Source organism: Mustela lutreola, chromosome 5 (assembly GCF_030435805.1).
Source record: "Mustela lutreola isolate mMusLut2 chromosome 5, mMusLut2.pri, whole genome shotgun sequence".
In the NCBI taxonomy this organism is placed as follows: Eukaryota; Metazoa; Chordata; class Mammalia; order Carnivora; family Mustelidae; genus Mustela; species Mustela lutreola.
In genome coordinates this window covers 131,778,170-131,800,827 of record NC_081294.1, presented here as the reverse complement: position 1 = coordinate 131,800,827, position 22,658 = coordinate 131,778,170, and the positions used below count along the sequence as shown (strand labels likewise).

Sequence of the window (22,658 nt, the reverse complement as noted above, 5' to 3'; positions counted from 1 at the left end):
TACCCAATCCTTCCCGTCATATCATAACCCCGTTCCCAGAACAGTATCTACGCTGATATTGTTCTCTCACAGGTCAGCATGGTAGCAAAACAACCTCCTTCCCGCTGCCGCCCCTTCCAACCTGGTGCAGACATGGCGTGGGGAACCTTCGGGATCACACGGCGAGGCATCCTGTGCTCCGCCGGACGCTGAGGTGAGACGGCAGCTCTGAGTAGAGGCCGCCAATCACTCAGGAACCAGCTGGGCCCCATCTCCAGGCCGGAAACCGGAACTAGCAACAGAGCAGCAGCGGGCTAGTGTGCGGGCGGAGGAGTTCTGACCGCATGCCGGCCCTCAGCGTTGTTGCAGGACCCGGATGTTGGAACGTGTTGGAACCGGATGGAGCGTGGCCGGAACAAGATGTCTGGCTGCGAGCTTAAAAGAAGGGGGTGGGACTTTCTGGCTCTGCGGTCCTCCATCAAGATCATTGCAGGACAGTATGTGATTTCATAAAGAAATCAACAGTCTTGGGGGCGCCTGGGTGGCTCAGTGGGTTAAAGCCTCTGCCTTCGGCTCAGGTCATGATCCCAGCGTCCTGGAATCAAGCCCCGCAAGGGCTCTCCTGCGGTGGGGCGCCTGCTTCCTTCTCTCTCTCTCTCTCTCTCTCTCTCTCGGCCTGCTTGTGATCTCTGTCAAATAAATAAAATCTTTAAAGAAAGAAAAAAGAAATCAACAGTTTTTCCTTATAAAATGATGCCTTTATTACTAAATTCAAAGTACAAATACATACCCGTACTCTGTATATATACCATGAGTTAGAATTGGCATGGGGGTTTGGGCGGGGGGGGGGGGGGGTGATGCCCCAGATCTTATGCAGGTGAGAACCTGAATCATCTTCCCTTCTGATGGAAAGAATAAAGGAAAAGCCTGGTATAGGAAAACCCCTTCATTATGGCTTCCAGTGTTTTTCTCCCCCACCCAGAGCAGCCCAGAGTGGTGACTGAAGAAGCTCCAGGCCGTGGGGCTGTGACCAGTGGAAAAGGGGAAAGGAAACTCTAGTAGCTGGAGCCACTGGGTCCCTCATCTTCTGCCCGGGTCCTTTTGGGCTTTGAAAAAGGGTCAGAATGAGACACTGCTGGCTATGCAGGAGGGAAAGGGATGGATCCAAAGAAGGGGTTTGCATTACAGCAGAGATCATCTACCGCAGTGCTAGGGACTTCCGACAGTGATCTTGGGGAGGACAAGTCCCAGAAGACTACCCCAAATATCCTGTCGTGCCTAGCCCCAAAGTAGTAAAGCCCACGTTGCTCCACAGACCTCTTTCATTCTCAGTGGACGTAGCCCAAGTTTCAGAATGAAGAATGGTGCTACGACCAGACATATTTGGGCCCTGTGGGAATGGGGACAGCTCTGGAAGAGAAAGAAGTATCCCTAAGAACCTTGGGATTGTGGTGACATTAGAAAGAGCTTCATGGGAAAGGAATTTTCCCACATCTCTTTACCAACCTGGCTCCTTCTTTTCAGCCTCAGCTCATAGGTCGCCTCCTCCCTGAGGCCCTCTGAGATTGCCCAGACAAGGCCCACTCCCTTCCAACTCCCCAATAATCCTGGTTATTACCTTCTTTGGGTCCTGACAATAATCAGAATTAATTATTTTGTAGATTTATTTCTTTGACTTGTTTACTGTGTCTCTCTCCCAAATGATAAATTCCATAAGAAGAAGACCATATCTGCTTTATTTCCAGCTTAGCTTGGTTCCCTCCCCCCCAACCAAAAAAAAACAAAAAACAAAAAACAAACAAACCAAAAAACCACAAAACTGAAAAAGATGTGATGTTGAGGTAAACCCAAACAATACTAGAAGGGAGGGAACAGGGAAGAGAGACAGGGAAGGGAGGAAAAACCAATGAAAAGAACGTCAACGAGCAGATCACCACTGGAAGCAAACTGGGCCTCAGTCATCCAAGGTAAGGGGACTATTACATTTATCAAACATCTCCTGGATCTCACTGGTTGAGGAGCCCATCAGAGGTGTTAACACATTTCTGAGCATATGGCCGCATCTGGCAAAGACCCTCAGCAGAGAAACTTAGGTAGCCTGTGTAAGAAATGTGTACAAGCATCCTCCAGAGCAGGCTGGGCAGACACGGGCTGGGCAAGAATGGTGTAGACTAGGCCTGTTACAGCATCAGTTCACAGATCAGGCTCTGGCACCTGGTGTATACTCTATAAACTATAGCTGAATAAACAGTAGATTGATACATGAATGAATAAAAGAGAAGATTAGTGGGTTTCTAGTAATAATGTCAGAAAGGACTGGTTTTTCTTTCTTGGTGTTGACCTTAATTTTTTTTAAGGATTTTATTTGAGAGAGAGAGCACAAAAGAGGGGTAGAGAAGAGGGAGAAGAGGGAGAGGGAGGGGGAGAAGCAGACTCCCTGTTGAACAGTGAGTCTGACATGCAACTCAGTCCCAGGACCCTGAGATCATAACCTGAGCCGAAGGCAGATGCTTAATTGACTGAGCCACGCAGGCACCTCTTGCCCTTACTCTTGACCCCAATTCTTTACATTCCTTTTCAGCCAGACTGAGAAAGATCTATTGGATTTTTCGCCATGTGCATTTTCCTTCTCTTCCTCCACACCTTCACTGCATTATACACCTTCCAGAGAGAGATGTTTCCCTATGCTCATGCTCAAAAAAGCACTTTATGATTGACTTTATCCCTGCTCACTTTTCACTGAGAAAATATTGCTAGGTTTCTTGGAAATAAATATAACATTACTTATTGATCCAGTTTTCCTGGTATGTAAGCTATTGCCTATAAATTAGTTGGCCTACTTTTAGAAGTTACATTATTTCTTTTGGGCCAGTTGAGAACCCTTTAGTGCACAAACAGCAAGAAAAGTTAAATTTACAACATTGCACACTGGAACCATTAATCTAGATCAACACATACTAGGAATCACTTCCACCTTTCCTTCTTTTTATATAGTTTTCGTCTGGCCTATGAATAGGACATCTTGTCCTGGGCAAAGTATTATATCTTCAAGGTTTTCAAATTCTTAATTAATAATAGTAAAGATCTTTTAACCTTAAATGAAATTGCTGATGTGCACGTTCTTTTTGTTTTTCTACCACAACTCTTGGTTCATATGAGCTTGGCCTAATTCTATCACATTGCAAATGCTCTGTGAGAGTGAACTTTCTTTATGTAAGCAGTAGTAATGCATTTGAAGTCATCAAACACATTTGATTATATTCTCTAATTGCTTTCTATAGGACCTCTCTCTCATTTGTCATAATCAAGAGGTTTTTTGGCTTTATGACGACCAGCTATAATACTGAATAGTAAATGCAATTTTCTTGGCAAAGGTCATCTGAACAATATTACTTGAACTTAAAATTATTAAATAAATCCCCCTCTCTTTATGGTTCCTCTGATGGTCAAGTCTATGTGTTAAATTGGCTAGGCCATGGTACCCTAGTTTTTAACCAAACACCAATCTAGATGTTGTGATGAAAGTATTCTTCAAGTATGATTAGTATTTAGATCAATAGGCTTTGAGTAAGGCAAATTACCCTCTGTAATAAGTCCCATACAATAAGCTGAAGCCCTTAAAAGAAGAGAAAGAACAAGGAATTCTCCTAGTAGATTGCCTTGAAATGTGATACTGCAGCATCAGCTCAATTCCTGGGTCTCCAACCTACCAGTCTATCCCAGAGATTTCAGATTTGCCAGCACCCACAATTTCATAAGCCAGTTCCTTAAAATAAAGATATAGATAGATAGATAGATAGATAGATATATTAGGAAATATATATATATATTTCCTAAATCACAGAGGAAGCAAATCGTCAGAGGAAAGTCCTATATCAGTGTTTGTATGTTTGGAAGAATTGTGTCCTTGCTTCTCCTCCGTCCTTCCAGCCATAATATTGAGTATTAAAAACACAAAAATGGAAAATCATGGGCCCTGCTCTGAAATTCCAATACAATAAGATGATAGCAGAGATAGAAGAGATGCAGAGGCATGCAGTGGGAGGTAGACATTACCCAATGCCAGGAGAAGCTGGGGAAGCAAGTCACAGTTAAGCTGGATCTTGAGAGATCTAGTAGGAGTTGACTAACTGATACATGAAAAGAAGATCCTCTAGATAGGTATAATATTTGATTGAAAAATATAACAACTACCTGTTATATTCATTAATTCATTCAATAAATATTTATTGGCTGTATATTTTTTTACCAGAGATGGTTTTGTCCTTAATTTTGACTCATGTTTTTACATGCCCCTTCCCAGGCTAGGCAAAGTCCATCACATTTATTCTGCTAGATGGCTGTCTTTCACTGCTCAGCTCCCATCACATCCCATAACAGATGTTGGGGATTAAATGGTGAGTAAAAACAAACAAATAAAAAAGAATTGCTTAAGATTCACTTTAGCAGCCCGTGACAGAAACCCCCCAAATACCAATGGCTTAAGCATAATAGAATTTTATTTTTCTCTCATTGAAATGTCCAGATCTATCATCTAGATTTGGAATGATAGAATTAGGCTTCATTTACCTTGCTGCTCTGTCAACTTCATTCTGCAGCCATCACTTGTTTAAAAATGGCTGTTCCAGCTCCAATTCTCTTGTATATCTACATTAAGCCAGCAGGAAAGAGAAAGGAGGAGATGAGCATTCATCTTCTCTTTACAGATCCTTCTGGATGCCGCATCTATCATTTTCACCAAAATCCCATTTTCCAGAACTTAGTTATACAACTACAACTAGTCTTCATTAGTGGCAGCCATATGCCCACCTAAAAGTTGAAAAAGGAAAGACAAATATTAAAGACAATGGACTGTGTTCCAGAAAGGAGAGAATCAGAATGAATATCACTCTGAAGGTTACACTCTTGGGCTGAAAAATAGGGTTGAGAAACAGAATTTAATTATTGTTTTAACGTCTTTTAAAATCTTCACTTGCAATTACATTGTTTTATTTTATTTTATTTTAAAGATTTTATTTATTTATTTATTTATTTGAGAGAGCAAGAGCATGAGCAGGCGGAGGGGCAGAAGAAAAGGGAGAAACAGACTCCTACTGAGCCAGGAGCCTGATATGGGATTTGATCCCACTTGGGATCATGATCTGAGATGAAGGCAGACAATTAACCAACTGAGCCACCCAGATGACCCTACATTGTTTTAATGATAGTCATTTACAGCTTGTTATTTAGGAAAAACGTATACTTGAATTTCTATAAAGATTAGTAAACAAATTTATATTTTCTGTGCAAGTTAATCGATCAATGGTTAAGACTGTTGGTTTTTAAAGGTGAATCCCTACCCAATAGGGATACATCTTTATTCTTTCTCATTTTGAATTCTTCAAATGATACATGTGAGAGGAAATCACAAGCACTGAAATCTCAAAATAGAAGTCAATAACAAAGTTTCTCACTAATAACAAAAGTCTGAAACATTTTTTTAAAGATTTTATTTATTTATTTGACAGAGATAGAGAGAGTGATCACAAGTAGGCAGAGAGGCAGGCAAGAGAGAGGAGGGGTGGAGTAGGCTCCCTGCTGAGCAGAGAGCCTGCTGCGGGACTTGATCCCAGGACCCTGAGATCATGACCTGAGCCGAAGGCAGCGGCTTAACCCACTGAGCCACCCAGGTGCCCTGAAACATTTTTTAATTATTGTATTAAACTATATCTATGTGGTGGCCATGGAGAAGCACTGCTCATTCTTCCCTCTCAGAGAAACTGCCATGAGGAGCATTATCGACTGACATGCCTCTGGATCCTTGCTAAGTTCACACAAAGACCAGAGAGCCTGTGACTCTTCCTAGCCATTGGCTGAACACAGAGAGAGGATGAGAGATGTAACCTATGAATTTCCAAGTCTGGTCCTCAGGGAAACTTTCAACTTCTGCTCTCAGTCTTCACATGCCAACACCACATGAAAAGGCCCAGGCATCCTTCTTGAAAATCCGAGATGGTGGGGAAAGAAGGGCTTAGTTGACAGTTGACAGTAATTGCCAGACTTATGAGGATCTCAAACTACTTAGCACCAGTCAGATTGCTAGGTGACTTGTAACCACATGAATAATTCCAAGCAAGACCTGCAGAAAAATTGCCTGTCTGTGTCCAACACACATTGCTGACTCATAAAAACATGAGCAAATCAAGTGGTTGCTCTAATAAGCTACTAAATTTTGGAGCTGGGTGTTAAGAAGCAGGAGATAACTGACACTAAAAAAATTGTGGCTGAAGATTGATTATACACACACACATACATACATATACATATATATGACAAATACTAACAAGATGAAAGTCCCACTTTCTATTTTAATATCAAACAAAATAGATTTTAAGACAAAAGCCATTATAGAGTCAAAGAGAGTCAAGATAATTCTAAACTGTATACACCTAATCTGTTCTCAAAATATATAAAACAGGAAAAAAAGAAAAAGATGGAACTACAAGAAAAAAACAGTAAATCCAACACCATCAACACAACACCATTAGTGATTAAAATCGATCAAGCAGATGAGAACTATAAACAGAAAGGAGATTTGAATGCATAGTTAAAAAGATGGATTTGGGGCACCTGGGTGGCTAAGTGGGTTAAAGCCTCTGCCTTTGGCTAATATCATGACCCCAGGGTCCTGGGATCGAGTCCTGCGTCAGGTTTTCTGCTCAGCAGGGAGCCTGCTTCCTCCTCTCTCTTGCCTGCTTCTCTGCCTACTTGTGATTTTTGTCTGTCAAACAAATAAATAAATAAATATTTCAAAAAATAAATAAAAATCAAAAACTGGATTTAATCAACATATGAAGACCCCTATACTCTGTGGTAGGAAGAATCTGATGTGGTCTCTGAGATTCCCACCCCTTGATGTGCGTGCCCTATATAATTCCCTCCCCTTTAGCTCATGCAGGACCCGTGAATATGATAAGATAGATACTTATTTGATCACATTATGTTACATAGGACTCCGTCATTTCAGACTGGAGAGAGATTCTCCTCCTGGTTTTAAAAAAAGTAACCTGCCATGTATGAAAAGATCACGTATCTAGGACCAGAGGGGCTCTAGGAGCTGAGAGCAACCCCTGGCCAACAGCCAGCTAACATATGAGGACCTCAGTTCTAGGATGACAAGGAATTGAATACTACCAACAACCTGAATGAGTTTGGAAGACCCTGAGCTGCAGATGAGAACACTACTAATAGATACCTCAATCTCAGTCTTACGACACCCTGAGCAGAAAACCCATGCCCAGACTTCCAACTTACAGAAATGTGAGATAATAAAAATGCATATCATTTTAAGCCTCTAAGATTGTGTTAATTTGTTACACAGGAATAGAAAACTAATATACACTCAACCATTAGAAAAGCATATTCTCGGGATATCTGGATGGCTCAGTACTTTAAGCGTCTGCCTTCTGCTCAGATCATGATCCCAGGGTCTTGGGATTGAGTCCCACACTGGGCTCCTTGCTCTCCAAGGAGTTTGCTTTTCCCTCTGCCTGCCACTCCCTGCTTCTACATTTGCTCTCTATCTGACAAATAAATAAATAAATCTAAAAAAAAAAAAAAAAGAAAGAAAGAAAGAAAGAAAAGCATATTCTGGGGCACCTGGGTAGCTCAGTCAGTTAAGTGTCTGACTTTGACTCAGGTCACGATCTCAGGGTTCTGGGATTGAGCCCGCTTGTCCTTCTCCCCCTCCCCCCACTCGTGCTCTTTCTTTCTGTCTTTCAAACAAATAAATAAAATCTTTTTTTTTTTTTAGGGCATCTGGGTGGCTCAGTGGGTTAAGCCGCTGCCTTCGGCTCAGGTCATGATCTCAGGGTCCTGGGATCGAGTCCCGCATCGGGCTCTCTGCTCAGCGGAGAGCCTGCTTCCTCCTCTCTCTCTCTGCCTGCCTCTCTGCCTACTTGTGATCCCTCTCTCTGTCAAATAAATAAATAAAATCTTAAAAAAAAAAAGAAATCTTTTTTTTTTTTTAAAGGTTTTATTCATTTATTTGACAGAGAGAGACACAGCGAGAGAGGAAACACAAGCAGGGGGAGTGGGAGAGGGAGAAGCAGGCTACCCGCAGAGCAGGAAGCCAGATGCGGGGCTCCATCCCAGGACCCTGGGATCATGATCTGAGCCAAAGGCAAGCGCCCCAAATGAAATCTTTAAGAAAAGAAATGAATATTCTTCTCAACCTCCCATGCAATATTTATTAAAATTGATCACAAACAATATCTTAGAGCTGGTTCCAGCAAATTTCAAAGATTGATGTCTCATGAACTATATTCTTTGATCCCAGTACAATTATAACAACAATCAAAATTCATGATTTTGGGGGAATCCAGAAGTTTTCAGTGCCCAAAGTTAGCCTAAAAGTGGTACGACAGCTAACTATACATGAGCAAAAGCCTGACTGCAGAAGAAAGAGGCCACCATGAATGGAAATGTTGGATCCAAGGACAAATAATCGTGATCAAGGACTGACTCAGCAGTGGTACCTATGCCCAAATAGCTCACAACAGGCCACAGACTAGCTTCCCTTCCACAGTCAGTGGTCTGGGGCAGCTGAGTAGCCACTTGGCAGGAAGACCAGCAATGAGTCTGCGATGTTTTTCTCCCTACCATCCCAGAGTCAAGAAAGCCCCCAAACACCTAACATCTAAAGAGAAGCAAGTAAGAGGGAAGAGAAATTAAAGACTGAGCACTGAGCTCAAAGAAGATGAACATCCTCAAAAGACAATTAAAATGGAAACAGATACTATTAGATGCAATTGATTGACAACTTTTAATTTTCTTTACTTCCCCTGCTGTGCAGCACAAGTGGCTAGTGAGGTATTTTTTTCCATACCTGAGAGGAGTGTAATAAAGAGTTTTTTAACACACCATGCAAAATTTTCTTTAAAACTCATTTACAAGAACAGTATCTAAATCAATTATAATGTAGCTTCTCCTAACAGGTTTCTGTTTGTCAAGCTTGTTTCTATACTGGGATCTCAAACTCAAAAGCTTAACAAGGACCAGCATATAACACAAATGGAAGAAGCAGACTAAGTTTTAAAGAATAGGATATGGTGGAGTTTTTCGTAACCTGAAGAGCATATACCCACCCCCCAAAAAAAGATCTCAGATTCTGTGGACTGGTTCCAGTGGGCTACCATTTTGCCTCTTCCATAATATGCAATAGGCATGCATATTCGTTATCCCTAATACAGTTTGATCAAATTAGGTTATAATTTAATATTTTTATATCTGTTTCCCCTGCAGTGATATATTCCAAACGCTGGAACAGTTTCCTATTCATCTTTATATCCCCAGCACATAACCCTTAGCATACAGTAAGCCTGTAGTAAATGCCAGTGGTGGAAATCATGAATGAGGGGCCCATAGCAACAAATCATCCAGATCAATGCGTTAAATGAATGATGGCAGGTGTAATCGAATCACATACATGAGCATGAAGCACCCCACAAAGTTCAGCCTCTCTGCAATGTGACGTGCAAACAACTGACAGCTCTCTGCTTAATGACAGACTGTAACCTGAGATTCTAGAAGCTCAGTGTTTGGAAAGGCACTAATTTCTTTCATTTTTAATTAGGTGACTAGTAATTAGATTATTATTGCTAGAGACAAGCTGATTAAGAAGTCACTGACAAGTCGTTTGTCCTCCTCCAAGGGCTGTCACAAGGATACATTTACATAATGACAGCTTCCCAGCTGGGAACTCTACTCTCTAACTAGTGTCACTTCTGGCAATAAATGCTGGTCCCTCGCTGTGTGGGACTTAAGTAAATTTTCCAAGCCAGAACTAGTCTAGGGACAATTCTTACTGAAAAATCTTAGAAATGGAAATGCACCCAAAGGGAATTTGCTAAGGCCTTTCTCTCTTTCTCTTTCCTAGAAAGTAAGTTTCTTTTTTTTTTAAATTAACATATAATGTATTATTAGCCCAGGGGTATAGGTCTGTGAATCGTAGGGCTTACACACTTCACAGCATTCACCATAGTAGAAAGTAAGTTTCTGGGCGCCTGGGTGGCTCAGTGGGTTAAGCCGCTGCCTTCGGCTCGGGTCATGATCTCGGAGTCCTGGGATCGAGTCCCACATCGGGCTCTCTGCTCAGCAGGGAGCCTGCTTCCTCCTCTCTCTCTCTGCCTGCCTCTCTGCCTACTTGTGATCTCTCTCTGTCAAAAAAAAAAAAAAAAAAAGTAAGTTTCTTAAGGATGGTGATGACAGGATGGTGGAGGAAGGGGAGGGTCCGTCAATTCTGTCTTAGAAAGGATGCTTTGGGGAACTGGTTAAAAGAACACCATCTTAAAGGGGGTGGGAGGTATAGGGGAGTGAGTGAGTGTGTGTGTGTGTGTGTGTGTGTGTGTGTGGCGGGGGTGTGGGCTGAGTTGGAGAGTGGGGGATGGGGGTAAGTAGGAGGTTCTCTCCTAAATATTTGAAAAGCGGAAAACATCTTTCCACTTGATAATTTTTGTTTTTTTTTTTTTTTTAAGTAGGCTCCATGCTAGAGCCCAATGCAGGGCTTGAATTCATGACCCTGAGATCAAGACCTGAGCTGGAATCAAGAGTCAGATGCTTAATTGACTGACCCACTCAAGCGCCCCTCACTTGATAAATTTCTCAAACTAGAGCAGCCCCAAGCCTCTAGATGGCCTTGTTACTTTTATTTTTTCTTATTTTTCATTTTCAAAAGCCTCTCAAGGCTCATTGTGTTTCTTTTTACACAAACAGTTGATTACATTCATTAAATGAAATGTTCAGTGGGATAAGAGAGAGAGAGAGAGGGAGAGAGAGAGTCCCACCTCAGATTATTTTAGATTAGTGAAGCCTCAGTTGCTTTCTGAATGGAATGCCATTAATCAAGTCCCTAAATTGAATCACAAAAAAGACAAATGGAAACACTGAACTTCAAACACACCTTCAAAATAGCTGAAAAATTTAGGAGAAACTAGCTCGTTTGGAGTAAGTGCTCCAAATTAAAGAAAATTCTAATTATACAAAGTAAAGCAAACTGTATTTTTCAGTGCTACCAGGCAGAAATTGCTCTGGACTACTTCATCATGTTCTATCCATATGTCTGAGATTTTCTGAAACAGGGGAAACATTTTTGACACACTTTTTACATTATTAACTTGTTTAGTAAATTCGTGTTGTTGTTGTTTTTAAGATTTTATTTATTTATTTGAAAGAGAGAAAGGGTTCACAAATGGGCAGGGCAGCAGGCAGAGAGAGAGGGGGAAGCAGACTCCCTGCCCAGCAGAGAGCTCGGTGCAGGGCTGGATCCCAGGACCCTGAGTTCATGACCTGAGCCAAAGGCAGAGGCTTAACCCACTGAGCCACCCAGGTGCCCCATAAATTCTTTTTTCTCCATAGATGATCATGATGCTCAGTATGGGGTCCAAATAGTGGGAGCACATCAAGATAGAAAAGGGCATATTCCAAGAACATAGGAGTTCAATATCAGAAAATGTACTAATGGAGATCACCATATTAGCAGATTAAAAGGAAAACATGTAACACCAATCATTTATTTTCTCATGAGATTTGAGCAGGCCTTGGTAGATGTACTCCAACTCTGCTCCCTACGGTTTTTGCTAATGTGGCTTGACTGCAGCTGTCAATTCAAATTCCAGGTCAGCTCATTTCCATGGAGCAAGTTCATACATACTGCCCTCTAGAAGGCTAGCTGCAATTCTCAGGGGAGCCTCAGTTTCTTTCCACAGGGCTGCTTGAGCTTCTATCCAGCATGCAGCTAGGTTCCATAAGCAAGTGTTCCGAAAGACCAGGGTGGACATGACAAGACTTCTTAGGATTTAGCCTTGGACATCAAATGCCCACAAGATTCTGTTAGTCTTGGTCAAGCAAGTCTCTCAGGCAAGCCTAGATTCAGGGGGAAGAGACTACATAGTCTGGTTTGGGACTACCATAGGAGTTATGTGAGAATACTAGCTGCTTGCACTTGATGATGATGGGGTCTGTGGAAAGGGCTAGCACTCCCTTTTCCAGGGGACAGAAGTCACTGATCCCAGGAGAAAATCTGGGTACGGCCTCTCCAGTTGGCAGAGAAGGTAAATTGATGCCAGTTAGCTTGTCAACCAGCTGATTCGGTGAACCCCACAGTGAGAATTTTAGCCAATCTCGCGGCCCTTCAAGTCTATTTGCCCATTGCATCCATCGTCCCGGATGCTTCTGGGGCCCCTTCAATCAGGAAACCAACATCCTTCGATTTTTGAATGATTCCGTTCTCTCCGTTATCTCTTCTTGAAATTCCTAGTGTTTGGACATGGGATAACGGACTCCTCCTCTGATTTTCTTATCTTTTCATTCCCATTTTCCATCTCTTCACATCTTTGCTCCGCTTACAGGGGCTTCGTCTCAATTCCGTCTTCGAATATTCTGCTGGGTTTTTTCCTGCAGCTGTGATGTTTTTAATTTCCACATCTTCTTTCTTGTTGTTGTTCTTTATAAATTGTTTATCATCCTCTTCTTGTTTCACAGCTACAACATTCCGTCTCTCTGAGAATACTGAATTTCGATCTGGGTTGGGTTTTGGTTTCGTTCAGTTTTTTGTTTTGTTTTTAAGCTTTCTTCTACCTGGATAGCTTCTGTTTCCTCCAACCTGCTGTTTTCTGTTTGTTTTTGTCCTTACTTTTTTTTTGTTGTTGTTAGCTTTCTTCATATACCTGGAAATCCTTAGCTGTCTGGCTTTGATTAAGAATAAGGAACCAAGGTGCCTGGGTGGTTCAGTGGGTTAAAGTCTCTGCCTTTGGCTCAGGTCATGATCTCAGGGTCCTGGGATCAAGCCCTGTGTTGGGCTCTCTGCTCAGTGGGGAGCCTGCTTACCGCACCCCACCCGTAGAAGAAGAAGAAGAAGAAGAAGAAGAAGAAGGAGAAGGAGAAGGAGAAGGAGAAGAGCTAAAAAGCTCATTAAGAAACTTCGGGCATGTGAAAGAGACCTATCAACTATGGGCTTCTTATAAGTTTATCTGGACGAGTCATTTGTTAGGAAAGCCCTGGCATCGATATATTTTTAGGTACTTTCTTTTGGCTTAGTCATATTTTTAGACTCTTCTGACCCTGCCTGGAGAATGAGAGGCTGGCTGACTAATCTGGAAGCTAATTAAGGGATGATGTCTAGAGGGTTCTGCATTCAACACTCAGTATACGGTAACTCATTCCTCCTGTTTTTGGCATTGTAGTCATGTTCTCTCAACTTTGCTTAAAATGCTCTTCTCCATTACCCCATGTGCAAAGATCCTGCTTTACAGTCTCCAGATATAAACTCCTAGTCTTCTATCCAGATGGACAATGAGCAGTTGCACATAGCCAAGGAAAGGAGGAAATTTAAAAATCTAACAGCAGTCACCCATTCTTTTTATTATAGCATGACTCCAATGCACACACACATCCACAAATGGACACATTTATTTTTTTTAAGATTTTATTTATTTATTTGACAGAGAGAGAGAGAGTTTTATTAGCCAAATTTTTAAAAATATGAATGTGTGGTTTTTTTTGTTGGGCAGGATGAAGAATACTGTTTGGGAAATGTGGGCTTTTATAAAATGTGATTTTTATATTAATTCCGAAACAGAACTTTAAAAGTGTATGTTAAAAGATTATAAGGTATCATCTGCCAGCAGAAGAAGCCAAGTTGTTTGATTGTAACTTTCAAAATTTGATTGAAGACACTTTGTCCTCTTCCTGGGATATTTACAGTTTAACTCTTCCAGGATTTTCTAAAATTTCATTCTACTAACCTTTCAAAACTGACCTTTGCCCCAACCTGGGAAGTTTTAATTTAAAACCATGGTTGAGGGACGCCTGGGTGGCTCAGTTGGTTAGGCAGCTGCCTTCGGCTCAGGTTCTGATCACGGCGTCCTGGGATCGAGTCCCACATCGGGCTCCTTGCTCGGCAGGGAGCCTGCTTCTCCCTCTGCCTCTGCCTGCCATTCTGTCTGCCTGTGCTTGCTCTCTGCCCCCCTCTCTCTCTGATAAATAAATAAAAAAATAAAATAAAATAAAACCATGGTTGAAATGGACCGTTTATTACATCTTCAGGAAGAGAAAGAGATTTAATCACTATGTTGATTCTCAGCCTTGCTGATAAAACAATCAGATGGCCTTACTTACTATAAATTATGGAAAACAGTAGACCACCCTTCTTGCAGGTACAAATTGGAACTAAAGTAAGCTCTAATGTCCTAGGTCGTTAAAGTGAGTTACTCTGCATTGCTACCCTGCTGGGTTTTCCTCCAGAAGCCCTGCTAGGGATTCTTCAGGAAGAGCTGTTCCAGTTAAGTCTTCAGTTGGTATTTCACTAGCATTTACCTAGTTATCAGCCACAGTATAGAATTAAGAATTCCACCTTCTAAACAAAATATGTTGTTGAACCAGCGTCATGGGAAGTGTGAAGGTGATAAAGACGTTAGCTATATGTGACTCTTGTGGTTTGGGGAAGAAAAGTCAATCCTATTTCCTGAGCGCTTCCTGTGCACTAAGCATTATATTTCCTAGAACAGTACTTCCCAACTTTTCTCACCTCATGGCAGACAGAAAAAATTATGAAATTTGTCACAACACACTAGGGCAAATGGATGAGACTGCTCTTGTCCAGAAACAACTGTCAAGGAGCTCTAGCTATTCCAGACCCTGCCCTGCCACCCTGCAGGCTGAGCACATTAACATCCCCGATGGCCTGCGTGTTCTTGGGACACCAGTGGGATCCTCAACCAGACGACAGAAGTCTGCAGTATGGTCTGAGCCTTGAGATTTTACCAAGCAGTTTATATGGCATACATGAGTTAATGATAAACATACCTGGGTGTCTCAGAACCTAGGTGACTTAGAAAAAATCCTTGACATTCAGAGTGTCTGGGAAAACTAAGGTTCCAATAGGAAGTAGTTTATATTTGGGGGTCTGTAATTCTGGAAGTGCAGCAGTGTTGCTAACAAGATCAAGTCCCTGAAACAAGAGAAAATAAAATGGAATCAGACATGGGGACAACTTATTGGTAGGTTTTGTAATATATTTTGCTAAATAAATAGGTGTTCTGAGGATTGTAATGTCTTCGTATTTGGAGTCCATCTTAATGTGACTTCTTGCTATAATACAGAAGAACTAATCTTAGATTTATTTGAAGTTTTCATTTCCAAACTCATGTATTCAGTAGATTTGGTCATTTCTAGAATATAAATTACATATTCCTTGTAAAAAATAGTACATCGATAGAACTCTGTGTCTGATTTCTAATTAGGAGTTATTTTTCAGTACAGCAATCTCAAATGAGCTGTTATTTTCCAGAATATAAGTAGTAGAGAAGTACTTGAATATATAGCAATAATTCCTGATATGAAATACCCTTGGATTTTTATTGCAGATGTGGAATTAGTGGAACCTGGTCACCCTTAGACTTTTTACTCAATTGTGGAGTTTGAACTGAAAATCAGCTTATGAATTTAAAAAGAACTTATTTTGCTAAATAATGTGCCATAATTTATTATCATGTGTATGTCTTTCCCTCTGAGAACAGAGCAGATGAGCACAGTTTACAGACCCCCAAACTCTGTAGTAAAAATCATTCTAGCTTAATGTCAAACCTCCTGCCCAAAATGCTCTTTAAGATAAAAGCATTGCCCATAGTCAAGCCTGGCTAGTTGAATATAAACAAGAGATTATTCGTTCCCAAATTCTCTATATAAAATAAAGGCAGAAATTAAAAACAAGAATTTTGTCATATCCTGATGATGCTTTAAGGTAATTGGGTATCTGTAAGATATGAATCTAGCATTTCTCCTGAGATGTTAACATACCCTTATATTCTCTCATCTATGATTGTATACATATTGAATTTATTTAAATTCCCATGATTCTGGTTGCTTAGGTTATATTATAGACTTTTTAGTATCATAAGTATCATTTATTTCCCTTTCTAATCTCTAATTAATGAATGTTTTCTGGTATTTTAAACAGTTATGAAATTGTAAAGTCAACACTTTTGACACCTTCTGTATTTTGAGTTAAATGATGAGTCAGTGAACGTCCTTTTAGAATTCCCTTAAGAGCAGTTTATTATCCATCTGATCATATAAAGTCATTCCAAATTCTGTAGTATAATTGACTATCCCAGGCTCATAAATCAAATATCAATCTTTCATTCCAATAAAATTTCCATTACAAAAAGTTAGGTTCCCAAATAACTGAATGTACAGTCATTAAATTTAAGGTAGTGATGATAAACACAAGTACATGTAGTCGCTACTGTAACCTTACTCTTAAGGCAATAAAGTACAGCTAAGACTCCTTCTCATACACAGTCTTTGAAATTGTTAGAGGAGTTGAAATCCAACTAACTCTGAAAAATAGTTTCCCTTTTTTGCCGAATCACATTGTCATGATTCTCTTTTTACCTCATTTCTATTCATTGGTGCCCTGGTGAGATTAGGCAAGAAAACCAATTGAAGCTGGTATTACAACCAAAATTATGATGCTTTTCTTAATGGGGGGACTCTAAGACCACCCACTCAATCCATTGAGGGGATAAAACAGATGGCTCATTCCCATTCAGTTTTGTTTACAAATGGTGTTGCTCAAATTTAGGTGACTGGCTACGAGGGAAATAAATGAATGTGGAATTGAGTATGGAACAAAAATTCAATGTTTTACAATAAATGGACTGTATTTGAGAGTTCAAGAGAGGATTGGAGAAAATAACTGAGTATGTAAAAAATGGTAAGTTTCTGATTGTTCAGTTGAAGACAAGTGGCTGGCTCGCTGAAACGACATAATTGATAGTTTTCATCTGTGACCCTGATATCTTAGTCTCTATCTCAGAATTGAGAAATGAGCAGAGTTTATGAGAAAGGATTTTCATTGCTGGTATCTTTTGTGTGTGCATGATGTATAGTACACACAGCTCTCCGTACTGATCCTTCACAGGTGTATTATTTACTTGGCCTTCCAGGTGTCTGCAAATATGGTAAAGATTTTCAAGCTATTGCAGACGTAATTGGCAACAAGACTGTTGGCCAAGTGAAGAACTTCTTTGTAAACTACAGGCCTCGGTTTAACTTAGAGGAGGTATTGCAGGAGTGGGAAGCAGAACAAGGAACCCAGGCTTGTGATGGTGATGCTTCTACTTTAGGGGAGGAGACAAAAATTGCTTCTAATGTGCCATCAGGGAAGAGCACTGATGAAGAAGAGGAGGTGTGTTTGTGTATGGAATTTGAGCTAATATGAGTTGAGGAATCATCATTTTGTGTGGTGTTCTGTAAGGTTAATTTATCAGAGGACTAGCTAAATGAGCATGAAAGGTTGACAATACACTTACTCAGTGGTGCCTCTCTCGTGACTCTTAAGTCCTAAGGACATGATAAGTTCTGATCCTAGAAGAATGGAGAGTGTATTGTTTTTTCATAGTCTTATTTTTATTTCCAGTGTTAAGCTGATTACTAATAAAGATGCCTGTTTGGTAGCTTCATTGCTTTTTCAGTTTTTGGTTTTTTGTTTTGTTTTGTTTAAAATCAAAGAAGCTTGTGCTTCCAAAAAAACACTGGTGTGATGTTTTTGTTTTGTTTTGATTTGTTTTGTTTTTCCTGTGACAGCCCAAGCTATATTGTATTCAGTTCATTAGGAACGCTCATCTCATACATGTATTTTTGTTTCCTCACCTCTAGGCACAGACCCCACAGGCTCCTCGGACTCTGGGTCCATCACCTCCTGCCCCATCATCCACTCCAACACCAACAGCCCCCATTGCCACTCTGAACCAGCCTCCAGCACTTCTTCATCCAACACTGCCTGCTGCCCCTGCTCTTCACCGGCAGCCTCCTCCACTCCGGCAGCAGGCTCGGTTCATCCAGCCCCGGCCAACTTTCAATCAGCCTCCACCACCTCTCATTCGCCCTGCTAATTCTCTGCCGCCCCGTCTCAACCCAAGACCAGTGTTGTCCACGGTTGGTGGTCAACAGCCACCGTCCCTTATCGGAATTCAGCCAGATTCACAGTCCTCACTGCACTAAAATTAAACTGGACAGAGCTACAGTAACTCTTCACCCCATCATTAGACCAGTGCTCATCAGACTGATGCAAAAGAGAACAGTCCTCCTTGATACTGAGGCTGTGAACTAGTTCTGTGGCAGGGGGCTAGCATAAGTGGATGTCTAGGACATTTTTTGGTTTGTGCAACCAAACTAAATGTTATACAACAAAAAGCCTACAGTTAGCCTCCTTTCTAGAGTATATGTTCAGCGACATGATCTCATAAAAGGAACAAAAGGAGATTAAGTATTCTATATACTTCAGAAAGTATATAGATTTTGTTTTGTTTTGTTTTTACTATATTTATTTTATTGGGATTCTTTATATTTCTGCCTCTTCATATTCAAGGCTCTTAGTACAGAAATACTGACTTAGGAATTGTGGAAACTCCTTAAGTTTCTGAAGGATGTTTGACTTTTTCTTTCTTCCTTAATTTAATTTTTAACAACATTTTCCTATGTTAGGAGTACAAGAATAAATAGCCTGCATTTCAGATTTTGACATAGGTTCATTTAATGCATATTTAAAAAATTTTAGTGCGTATCCCTTTTTTCAAAATATCTTGCTTTTTTTTTCTAAAGGAATTTTAATATATTCCTTTAAAAGAAAGCAATTTAATCAATTGCAAAGCAATTATATGAAACCACAAAGAATGTACTGAACCTACTAAACCTTTAACTTACACTTTGGGGTCCTAGTGCAAAGTCCTTGCTTAAAGGTCATTGACCTGTCATCTATAAGTAATAAGAGGATTGGCGTGACAATTTTACATACAGATTTGTTGAAGTACAGTGTCTTTAAGTTCCTTGAAAATGGAGTTACTTTTGATTTTTTAAAATGCTACCTGCTGGGACGCCTGGGTGGCTCAGTTGGTTAAGCCGCTGCCTGCGGCTCAGGTCCTGATCCTAGTCCTGGGATCGAGTCCCACATCGGGCTCCTTGCTCAGCAGGGAGCCTGCTTCTCCCTCTGCCTCTGCTGCCATTCCGTCTGCCTGTGCTGGCTCTCTCCCTCTCTCTCTGACAAATAAATAAAATCTTTAAAAAAAATAAAAAATAAAAAATAAAAAAATAATAAAAATAAAATGCTACCTGCTTTTAACTAGTAGTTGCCTATATTTGGGGACTTTAGAAGAGAATTATATTTTGTCAGTTACGTGGAGATAGTGATAGTTATGGAAGCATTTATTTACAATGCCCTTTTTGTGTTTAGGATCTGACTTAAAATTGCCCTCATACTTATTAATATGGTCTGCATTTAATATAAAGGATGTTTTCTTGATAAATCTCTATTGTACTATTTGGATACATTTGTTTATTCCTTGCAGCCGACCTGTGCTTGTGGGTATGGTTTAGTGTTAAATCATCAACACTATTTTGTAAAATAAATCGAAGGGTTTGTTCTGTGTTATCTAAAGATGCATCAGTATATTGTCACAATTGTGACACAATTGTGTAAAATGCTGAGACCCCTTTTTTATAAGAAGCGAAAACATCTCAAGTCTTAATTGAACACATAAATCATTAAGCACCTACAAAGAATATTTTACAAGTAATAGTATTTCAACAATGTGTTACTAATATTTTTGATACGGCGATTTCATATTGGAATCATGACTTGTGCAAAGAGATCACTTAGATTACTATACTAGTGGAACTTAAGGCTAAATATTTGCACATTTATATTCTCATCAGATCTAGAACTACTTCAAGAAATAGTCAACATCTAAAGCCCTTGACTTATGTCTTGAGAAGTCCTATATTCCCAATATTGGAAGAATAGTTCCTACCATTGGCTCTAACGCCTTAAGGAGCTATTAGATTTAAATTCATTGATTAGTTTTAATTTTGAAGTTTAGAGTTCTGCTCTTCATAAGGACCTTATGTTCTGGCACAACCTTTTTCCAGGGTGTGTCTTGTCTTTCTCATTGGATGATCTTAAAAAGTTCCTGCCCTTGGATTGTAACTAGATAAAAATCTGATTTAAAATTCTTAATATTCAAGAATTTATACTTATTTTTACTTTAAAAGCCACGGGGGGGGGCAGTTATATATCTTAAAATATCTAAAGTATTTTTTAAAAGTACTTAGATTGTCTTGCATACGTGCATACTATATGGCTTTTATTGTCTTGTCTCTTGTCAGTACATCTTCAATATACAGTGTGTGGGACAAGTCAGTGTGTTGGTCAGCACCAGCATCTGTCTAGCTGTTAAGTATATTATGATTCATTTAAAAATCTGTTCTATCCCAGCCATGGGCCAAGATGCTGTATCTGAGGGATGTGCTGTAATTTGATTTACATACACTAGAGCACACAGTAAAAAAATCTGAGCTTCATTAGTAATATGACACATGTATATAGTGAGATGTCTTATTGTGTGCTTTGCATATTTTGTAAATATTTTGCATGTCACTAATTTTCTTTTTTGTTTAAGCAGTGTTTGGCCTGGAAGAGTGATATGCTTGCTGCTTAATCAAAGGATTAAAGAGTTAAAGATGTCTATGTCTTCTATTTTTATATAATTTCATGTATGAAGAATTTAGGACCTCTTCACTGTGAAATTCTAAATACTGATTTTTATAAAAAAGCAAAATCTAGAAATATTTTAATGACCATTTCATCATGTCATGGTTATCATTTTTGAAAAAAATCTACACCCAAGTACTTTTTTCATTACATAACTAAAAATAAATCACACTGTTGATACGCCTGGTAATATTAATGAAAAAATATTTTTTCTATATACTTTAATTCAAGTGTAATGTGGATGGAATTACAGGTAAGTTCTGATCAGAACTTTTCCTTAATTAATAATCCTACAATTAAATGAGTAAAATACAATATAGAATAAAGATGAAAGAAGATAAAATTCTATCTTCATATAAGCCAACATACTTTTAGGAATAGATATAGAGAGTAAACAAAGTGACAGCCGTGATTTTAAAAAATATTAAGAATCTTGCCAAAGGGTACATGGGTGGCAACTGCCTTGGGCTCAGGTCGTGATCCCAAAGTCCTGGGGTCGAGTCCCACATCAGGCTCCCAGCCCCATGGGGAGTCTGCTATTCCCTCTGACTTCCCCTCGTGCTCTCTCATGCTATATATCTTTCACAAATAAATAAATTCTTTAACAACAACAACAAAAAATTGCCAAGGTTTTTATTAAAGTATGGAGTTCAGTTAGTAAATATGTTGTACTATTTTAATGTTTCTTCCTGCTATAAGAAGTAGATTACTCACGTTAGTTATGGCTGATCACTTAACACTAGGGTATCAAGGTCTCCTCAAAACAACTAATACTCTGGCTTGAAGAGAACAATATTGAGTGGGCAGAAGTCTTGTGAGATTGCTAGAAACCCCCAGCCAACTTGTTTCCAGTGCTGGGGGCTTCAGGGGAACCACCCAGGCCAGGCCCGCGGTCCTCTGAGTGTTCGCTGCCTGAACCCTGGGAGAAAGTGCTCTAAATACCAGACACATGAGTGGCACGAATTGTCTCAGAACACTGGACAACCCCACCCTCTACTCAGCCGCCTGGGGAACCCACATCAGTGCTGGAAGATCGGGCCTGCCATACCCCAGGCCCTAACCCTAGATTGGGTTTTCAGGCTTCTGTCCCCAAAAACCTGGCACCCAAGCCCTCCAGATGGGGGACCCCAGAGCCATACACCAGTAGTCCGCCTGCCACCCAGGAGGAAACAGTGTTGTTTGGAGCTGCAAAGAACTTTCAGAGCAGGAGGAAACTGCATGCCCTGCCTGAGGGAACCCCCACCTTTGGTGACCCCCTGGCCACAAACCCGGAGCCTGATGCACCGACTGACCCCCACCCTCAACTCAGCCGCCTGGGGAATACCACCTCAGTGCAGGTAGATCAAGCCTGCCGTGCCCCTAGGCAACCTAACTCAAACCCTAGGTTGGATTTTCAGGCTTCTGTCCCCAGAGGCGTGTCCCCCTGGGATGGCCCCAAAGCCCTCCAGATTGGGGACCCCTGATTCACACCACAGGACTCTGCCTGCCAGCCAGGAGAAAACCATGCCATTCAGAGATGCATAGAACCCTCAGAGTGAGAGAAACCTACATGCCCTCCTAAGGCCAACCCTGCTTTCAGGGCTCCCCCAACCCCCGGCCACAAATCCAGAGCCTGATTGTCAGCCTTAACCTCTCCATCAGCTCTGCCCCCAAGGGAGCTTGTCTCTGTGGGAACACTCAGGGGAGCCGCATGGGCCCAGCCTGTGGCCCCGGATGGTTGCAACACGCACCTAGCAAGAAAGCATTCCAAACATTTGGCATGCACGCAGCCCAAATGGAAGCACAAGGTCAGCTATTTCTCATGAGTTTTGGGGCCCAATTGCTATCGATTTGGGCAGAAAGCTCACGAGAATTGGCTGGAAAATCCCCAGTGAACTCACTTCTGGTGGCACAGGCCTGCAGGGCTGCCACCTGGGCTTGGCCCGGGATCCCGAGTGGTCATGCCCCAAATCCTATAAGAAAGCCCATGTGAGCCAGGCACACATGAGGCCAATGCCTCCCGCTAATCAGTCCCCTGGGGTGTGTGCCCCGGCGCTGGTGGGTCGGGCTTGCCAGACCCCTAGGCCCTCACCCTATCCCTCAGTTGGGTTTT

At 40.9% G+C, this 22,658-nt stretch overlaps 1 protein-coding gene across 1 annotated transcript; it reads left to right on the top strand.

The window, feature by feature from the left end:
* The first annotated feature begins 14,693 nt into the window (after nucleotides 1-14,693).
* LOC131831186 (REST corepressor 3-like) lies at nucleotides 14,694-18,275 on the top strand. The gene is made up of 3 exons (XM_059173368.1): nucleotides 14,694-14,757; nucleotides 16,908-17,206; nucleotides 17,677-18,275. The coding sequence occupies exons 1-3, from the start codon at nucleotides 14,694-14,696 to the stop codon at nucleotides 18,019-18,021; spliced, it is 708 nt and encodes a 235-aa protein (XP_059029351.1). The 3' UTR covers nucleotides 18,022-18,275.
* Nucleotides 18,276-22,658: the final 4,383 nt, after the last annotated feature.